We start from the raw sequence: 7,994 nt of genomic DNA, 5'->3' as shown, positions 1-7,994 counted from the left end.
CCTCTTGCAGCCGCCGTAAAAGAGGTTGGGTTTGGTGTTCTCCCGCCAATTTAAACGAGTGGGATGGAACCTAAAGAGATTAGAGGCGGTTGTTTGAGTCAGGAACAGGGGCGAAATACTTGAATCTTCTTACTTTCCTCAATTGCAGGTGAGGAGGGGGACCTGCCCTGCTATAGGGAGCTGAGGGGTGGGCTCTGGTTGCCGCAGCCTCAGCTCCAGTTCGGAGCTTTTTTCTTACGACGCTGGCAGAGAGGTTGGAGTCAGTTTTTGCTGGCACATGTGTCCAGCTGAAATCGTTTATATATGGAGGCTTGGAAATGTTTCATTTCTCTTATGTCATATTCGCTAATCTGTGCTCTTCGCCTCAGCCAGGTGATCTTAAAATGCCTCTATCCTATCACGTCAGCATCTGCTTAATATCTTCCCATCCCCCCGCACTGAGAATAAAATTCAGTCTTGTGGAGGTTTCATTTGGCTCCACCTACCTATCTCTCACTATCTTAGGCTCTTGCTTTGACCTGGGAACAGCCCTTAAACTCTTTCTAGCCTCTGAACCTTTGCGTTCTGTTCCCTCTGCCTGCATAGCTGTTCCAACAGCTTTGCATAGTTGGTTTCTGGTTACTCAGGTTTGAGCTCAAATGTCACCTCCTTCGTTTCTCAGTGAAGTCCTTCTTAAGCGACTTTTCTCCTGTCCCTCTGAGATCTGTTTCCTTCAAAACATTCAGCACTTTTTTTTTGTAATTGTGCATTTTTTCTCGGAGGTGGGCATTATAACAGTTAAGCAGGCGTAGATTTGCGTCATTTACAATATTCAATTTAGGTGACCTTGGTCGATTGTTTCATCCCTGACTCGTGTTCCTCAACTATAGTATTGGTTGTGCAGAATAAATAAGTAAAGGGTTTAATACGGCTGGGCATGCAATAAAAGCGCAATACACGGTGATGCCTGTAGCTCAAGCGTCTAAGGCGCCAGCCCCATACACCAGGTTCGAATCCGGCCCAGGCTTGCCAAACAATGACAACTACTACCAAAAAATAGCTGGGCGTTCTAGCGGGCGCCTATAGTCCCAGCTACTTGGAAGGCAGAGGCAAGAGAATCGCTTAAGCCCAGGAGTTGGGGGTTGCTGTGAACTGTGACACCAGGGCACTCTACCCAGGTGCAAACAAACAACCTGCACTACACAAACACATATACTTTTTTTTTTTTTTTTTTGAGACAGTCTCACTTTGTCGCCCTCAGTAGGGTGCTATGGAGTCACAGCTCACAGCAATCTCAAACTCTTGGGCCTAAGATTCACTTGCCTCAGCCTCCCAAACAGCTGGGACTATAGGCGTCCCACAGTGCCTGGCTATTTTTAGAGACGGGGTCTCGCTCTGGCTCAGGCTGGTCTGAAACTCCTGAGCTCAGGCATTCCACCCGCCTCGGCCTCCCAGAAACATTTTGTTTTTGTACCCTGCTTTTGCTCTTAGGGAAAAACTCTTATGACTCTTAATTCCCAGCCCAGGTGTTATGCAGTAGTCTCCGTTTATAAGTGCGAGTTGTACTTAAGTTGGATGTTTATACCTCTGGGACTGCCTGTACTTGAAAATACTTCAAACTTGAGTGTTTGCCAAAAAGCCAAGCATTGTGGTGTGCACATTTAAAACTCAATGTGGGGGGTGGCGCCTGTGGCTCAGTCGGTAAGGCACCGGCCCCGTATACCGAGATTGACGGGTTCAAACCCGGCCCCGGCCAAACTGCAACCAAAAAATAGCCGGGCGTTGTGGCGGGCGCCTGTAGTCCCAGCTACTCGGGAGGCTGAGGCAGGAGAATCGCTTGGGCCCAGGAGTTGGAGGTTGCTGTGAGCTGTGTGAGGCCACGGCACTCTACCGAGGGTAATAAAGTGAGACTCTGTCTCTACAAAAAAAAAACTCAATGTGGGGCGGCGCCTGTGGCTCAATGAGCAGGGCGCCGGCCCCATATACCGAGGGTGGCGGGTTCAAACCCAGCCCCGGCCAAACTGCAACAAAAAAATAGCCGGGCGTTGTGGCGGGCGCCTGTAGTCCCAGCTACTCGGGAGGCTGAGGCTGGAGAATCGCCTAAGCCCAGGAGTTGGAGGTTGCTGTGAGCTGTGTGAGGCCACGGCACTCTACCGAGGGCAATAAAGTAAAACTCTGTCTCTACAAAAAATAAAAAGAATAGAAGATAACGGGTGGCACCTGTGGGTGAAAGGAGTAGGGCTTGGGCCCCATATACAGAGGTGGTGGGTGGCGGAAAAAAACAAATAATGTGGGTAAAGCTACAATCATTGCTTGGTATTGGTACCTGTGAGGATTTGATTCCAGGACCTCCCACAGATACTAAAATTCTTGGGTACTCATGTCCTTGATCTAAAATGGCATAGTAGTCCTGTTGTGGTGGCTCATGCCTATAATCCCAGCACTCTGGGAGGCAGAGGAGAGTGGATTGCTTGCTGTCACTACTAAAAGTGGAAAAACTAGCCAGGTGTTGTTGTGGGCACTTATAGTCCCAGCTACTCAAGAGGCTGAGGCAAGAATGATGACTTTCAGCTGGAATTTGAGGTTGCTGTGAGTTATGACACCACAGTACTCTGCCCGGGGAGATAGAGTAAGATTCTGTCTCAAAAACAAACAAACAAAAAAAATGCTTTTGGTGGCACATATCAAAAGAATGGTAATTATTTGGTTATTGTTTTCTCCTAGTCTTGATCCAAGGATTGTTTTTCTTAGTGTTCTTTTTCCATCCAGACTATCAATAATGTGAGTCAAGTAAATCTTTGTTATTGAGATGGTTAGGTAATTCTCCTAAGGTTTCATGTTGCCTTTGGTTCAGAAACCTAATCCAGTTTCTTTCTCCTCCCCTTATCATTTTTATTTATTGAGTAATAAAACTGTAAAAACATTAGTGGATATTTTTTAGAGGTTCATCTGGAATCTCATTGTCATAAGATATCCCAGACTTAAAAGTGTACATTCTTTGTCACTGTACTGATTAAAGATTTATTTCAAATGAAATCTTGGTATAGTTTCCATTCTTTTCCTTTTTTTTCTTTTGCAATTTTTGCCCGGGGCCGGGTTTGAACCCGCCACCTCCAGTATATGGGGCCAGCGCCCTACTCCTTTGAGCCACAGGCACTGCCGTATAGTTTATGTGCTGGGACTATAGGCACATGTCATCATGCTTGCCTAATTTAGGCACCACCTGAATTTTTTTTTTTTTTTTTTGCAGTTTTTGGCCAGGGCTAGGTTTGAATCCACCACCTCCAGTATATGGGGCCAGTGTCTTATTCCTTTGAGCCACAGGCACTGCCCAGTATAGTTTCCATTCTAGGGACACAAAGTACAAGAAGCTGTAGGACACATTAGTAAGATCAGAATTGTTTGTATATATAAATCAATATGTTGTTCTCTGGTGGTAATCCTAGCTCTAGTTCCATTTATCTTATTGGCCCAAAGCAGCTACTGACCACAGAAATAACATGAAAACAAAGAAGTCTTTATATGTTGATATTAGATTTTTTTTTTTTTTTTAATAACTTGTAGTTTTTTTTTTTTTCTGGCCGGGGCTGGGTTTGAACCTGCCACCTCTGACATATGGGGCTGGTGCCCTACTCTGTTGAGCCACAGGTGCCGACACCTTTATTTATTTATTTATTTATTTATTTTTTGTAGAGACAGAGTCTCACTTTATGGCCCTTGGTAGAGTGCCGTGGCCTCACACAGCTCACAGCAACCTCCAACTCCTGGGCTTAAGCGATTCTCTTGCCTCAGCCTCCCGAGTAGCTGGGACTACAGGCGCCCGCCACAACGCCCGGCTATTTTTTGGTTGCAGTTTGGCCGGGGCCGGGTTTGAACCCGCCACCCTCAGTATATGGGGCCGGTGCCTTACCGACTGAGCCACAGGCACCGCCCCCCCTTGTTTTTATTTTTTAAAGACAAGATCTCCCTCCCTCTGTTGCCCAGTCTGGAACGCAGTAGTATGATCATAGCTTACTGCAGCCTTGAACTCCTGGGCTCACGTGATTGTCTTGCCTCAGCCTCCCAAGTAGCTGGGACTATAGGCACATGTCATCATGCTTGCCTAATTTTTTAATTTTTTGTAGAGATGGGATCTCACTATGTTGCCCAGGCTGGTCTTGAACTCCTGGCATCAAATGGTCCTCTCACCTCAGTCTCCCAAAGTGCTAGGGTTATAGGCATGAGCCACTGTGCCTGACCTATTTTTTTGTTATTTTAATAAACTTTTTCATTTCCTAAGGACTTGGATCATATGCAACAAAATAATTTGGTCTCTAAATTTACATGTTGTCACAGGAAAGACAGTGGTTTCTGACTTGGAAAGATACTCTCAGAAACATGTGGAATGATATTGAGTTGCTAACAAGTGACGATACAGGAAGTGGGTACCTGAATGTTGGTTCAAGAAAAGAACATGGAACTGCTTTATATCAAGTAGATTTACTAGTGAAGATCTCCTCTGAAAAGGTAATGATCGTTACATGGTCTGTTTCTGTCACAACATTTTTACTGAGTGCTTACTAGGCCTTGTTTTGTGAATTAATATAGTACTTTCACCCTGAACCAAATACTAAAGTGAGGATTCAAGATTCAGTTTTCCAAGATTGCTGGACATTACCATCTGAATTTTGTCATCATTTTCGTATCAGTATTTTCAAAATTGAACTTTTCATAGCTCCTGTTGACATTTAGCCTATACCAAAATGTATATAAATTGATACAAAGTATATCTACTACTGGCTTAGGAAATAAAATACTTTCTCAAAAAAGTTTTTTTTTCAGTAGGGCTGAATGCTCTGGGGGTCCCAGCCTGATTCCATCCTCTTCCTATACTTTACCCCTATGTTAAGCACTCTCGTGAGTCTGAGGTTTATTCTTTCCATGCATTTCTTTTCTTTTTTTTTTTTTTTTTGGTGGTTTTTGGCTGGGGTTGGGTTTGAACCCGCCACCTCTGGCATATGGGGCCAGTGCCCTACCCTTTTCAGCACAGGCGCTGCCCTCTTTCCATGTATTTTTTTTTTTAGATACAGAGTCTCACTGTACCGCCCTTGGGTAGAGTGCCCTGGCGTCACACGGCTCACAGCAACCTCTAACTCTTGGGCTCACGCGATTCTCTTGTGTCAGCCTTTTCCATGTATTTCTTATCTACATTTGACTTTCTTCTTCCTATACCTTACTCTTCCTTTTTTTTTTTTTTTCTTTGAGATGGAGTCTGGGTTTTTAGCCCAGGCTAGTGTGCAGTGGTGTCATCATAATTCATTGCAATGCGAAATTCTTGGGCTTACGAGATCCTCTTGCCTTGGCCTCCCAAGTAGCTGGGACTATAGGCAAACACCATTATACCTGGCTAATTTTATTTTTTGTAGAGAGAGGGATCTCAGTGATGCCCAGGCTGGTCTTGAACTCCTGGCATCAAGCGACACTCCTCCTTTGGGTCCCAGAATGCTAGAATTACAGGTGTGAACCATCACACTCAGCTAACTTTCCTCTTAATAATTCTACCATTCTCTAGTACTAAAACTTTATACTTTCTCTTCCTTAGAAGGTACTACTATTAGTTTTTTATCTCAGATTTTTCTTTTCAGTGATTTGGGTTTTTTTTTTTTTCTTTTCCTTTTTTCTTCTTTTCTTTTCTTCTTTTTTTTCTTCTCAAGTTGTTGCCCTTGGTAGAGTGCTGTGGTATCACAGCTCATAGCAACCTCCAACTCTTCGGTTCAAGCAATTCTCTTGCCTCAGCCTCCCAAGTAGCTGGGACTATAGGCGCCCACCACAATGCCCAGCTACTTTTTGGTTGTAGTTGGCATTGTTGTTTGGCAAGCCCAGGCTAGATTCAAACCTGCCAGCTCTGGTGTATGTGGCTGGCGCCCTAGCTGCTTGAGCTATAGGTACTGAGCCCAGTAATTTGTTTTTGATAAAATATTGATGATCTTGGTGAAGATTTCTTTTTTTTTTTTTTCATAGAGACAGAGTTTCACTTTATGGCCCTGGGTAGAGTGCCGTGGCATCACACAGCTCACAGCAACCTCCAACTCCTGGGCTTAAGCGATTCTCTTGCCTCAGCCTCCCGAGTAGCTGGGACTACAGGCGCCCGCCACAACGCCCGGCTATTTTTTGGTTGCAGTTCAGCCGAGGGGGGGTATGAACCCACCACCCTCGGTATATGGGGCCGGCGCCTTACCGACTGAGCTACAGGCGCCGCCCCCTTGGTGAAGATTTCTTGTAGAGAAAGTATAACTGGGCTTGGCACCCATAGCACAGTGTTTACAGCGCCAGCCATATAAACCAAGGCTGGTGGGTTTGATACCCCAGGCCAGCTAAATAGCAGTGACAGCTGCAACAAAAAATAGCCGTGCATTGTGGCGGGCGCCTGTTGTCCCAGCTACTTGGGAAGCTGAGGCAAGAGAATCGCTTAAGCCCAAGAGTTTGAGGTTGCTGTGAGCTGTGATGCCACGGCACTCTACCAAAAGCAACATAGTGAGGCTTTGTCTCAAAATATATATAAAAAAAAAAAGTATAACTAATCATCTGTCACAATATTATGCCACAGAGTCCCCTAATTTCATGTATAGCAACATAATCTATTAATAAGAAAAAATGTTGGCTGGTTGCAGTGATTCACACCTATAATCCTAGCACTCTAGGTGGCCAAGGTAGGTGGGTTGCCTGAGATCAGGAGTTCGAGGCCAGCCTCAGCAAGAGTGAGATCCCATCTCTAAATATAACCTGGCGTTGTGGCAGGTGCCTATAGTCCCAGCTACTTGGGAGGCTGAGGCAAGAGAATCTCTTGAGCCCAAGATTTTGAGGTTGCTGTGTGCTATGACACCACAGCACTGTACTGAGGGGGACAAAGTGACACTGTCTCAAGAAAAAAAGAAAGAAAAAAGAAGAAAAAAAAATGTTTATAAGAAAGGAAAGGGCTACCCTATGCCCACAAATGTCTAATGAACCTTGGATCAACTGAAATGGGAGCAAGAGCAGCAGCAAATATTTATACAGCATTTATACACGTCTAGTTAGTGACCACATCCCATTTGTTTCCTTTCATTCTGAAAAGTGTCCTGGTTTGCACAATGAATTAAATGGTTACTCAACTTCAAAAATAAAAAAAAAAAGAAAGGAAAGGGCTGGGCACTGTGGCTCATGCTTGAGATCCTAGCACTTTGGTAGGCCTATGAGGGAAGAACACTTATAGTCAGGAGTTGGAAAATAGCATGAGCCAGAGTGAAACTCCGTTTCTATCAAAAATAGAAAAAATTAGCTGTATGTGGTGGGATGCACCTCTAATCCCAGTTATTCAGGAAGCTGACACGAGTATCATTTGAGGCCAGGAGTCTGTGGTTGCAGTGAGCTGTGAGGATGCCCCTGCACTCTACCCAGGGCAATAGAGTGAGACTCTGTCTCAATAAAAACAAAAAACAGAAAGAAACCAACTGTTAGAGACAAAATTTATATCTTCTAGAGCAGCGGTTCTCAACCTATGGGTTGTGACCCACAAGAACTGTATTTAAAGGGGCCGCAGCATTAGGAAGGTTGAGAACCACTGTTCTAGAGTGAAAGGTGAGGTATCCTTTTCTTTTTTTTTTTTTTTTTTTTGTAGAGACAGAGTCTCACTGTACCGCCCTTGGGTAGAGTGCCGTGGCCTCACACAGCTCACAGCAACCTCTAACTCTTGGGCTTACGCGATTCTCTTGCCTCAGCCTCCTGAGCAGCTGGGACTACAGGCGCGTGCCACAACGCCCAGGTATTTTTTTGTTGCAGTTTGGCCGGGGCTGGGTTTGAACCCGCCACCCTCGGCATATGGGGCCGGTGCCCTACTCACTGAGCCACAGGCACCGCCGGAGGTATCCTTTATTAATGCTTTATTTATTAATAAAGGGCCGTAAATTTAGGCTTACGACTTTTTTGTTTGAGACAGAGTCTCAAGCTGTTGCCCTGGGTAGAGTGCTGTGGCATCACAGCTCACAGCAACCTCAAAC

At 45.0% G+C, this 7,994-nt stretch overlaps 1 protein-coding gene across 1 annotated transcript in view; it reads left to right on the top strand.

Moving 5' to 3' along the window:
* The first annotated feature begins 47 nt into the window (after positions 1–47).
* Positions 48–7,994, top strand: part of KNTC1 (kinetochore associated 1) — a 109,816-nt gene continuing 101,869 nt past the window's right edge. Inside the window, exons 1-2 of the mRNA XM_053589707.1 lie at positions 48–148; positions 4,315–4,485. Of these exons, the coding sequence (XP_053445682.1) occupies positions 4,357–4,485 (129 nt within the window). The 5' untranslated portion in view covers positions 48–148; positions 4,315–4,356. The remainder of the gene's footprint in view (positions 149–4,314; positions 4,486–7,994) is intronic.

The sequence above is a fragment of the Nycticebus coucang genome, chromosome 4 (assembly GCF_027406575.1).
Source record: "Nycticebus coucang isolate mNycCou1 chromosome 4, mNycCou1.pri, whole genome shotgun sequence".
NCBI lineage: Eukaryota > Metazoa > Chordata > Mammalia > Primates > Lorisidae > Nycticebus > Nycticebus coucang.
The sequence above is the reverse complement of the archived record's forward strand: the minus strand, read 5'-3'. Positions and strand labels throughout refer to the sequence as shown.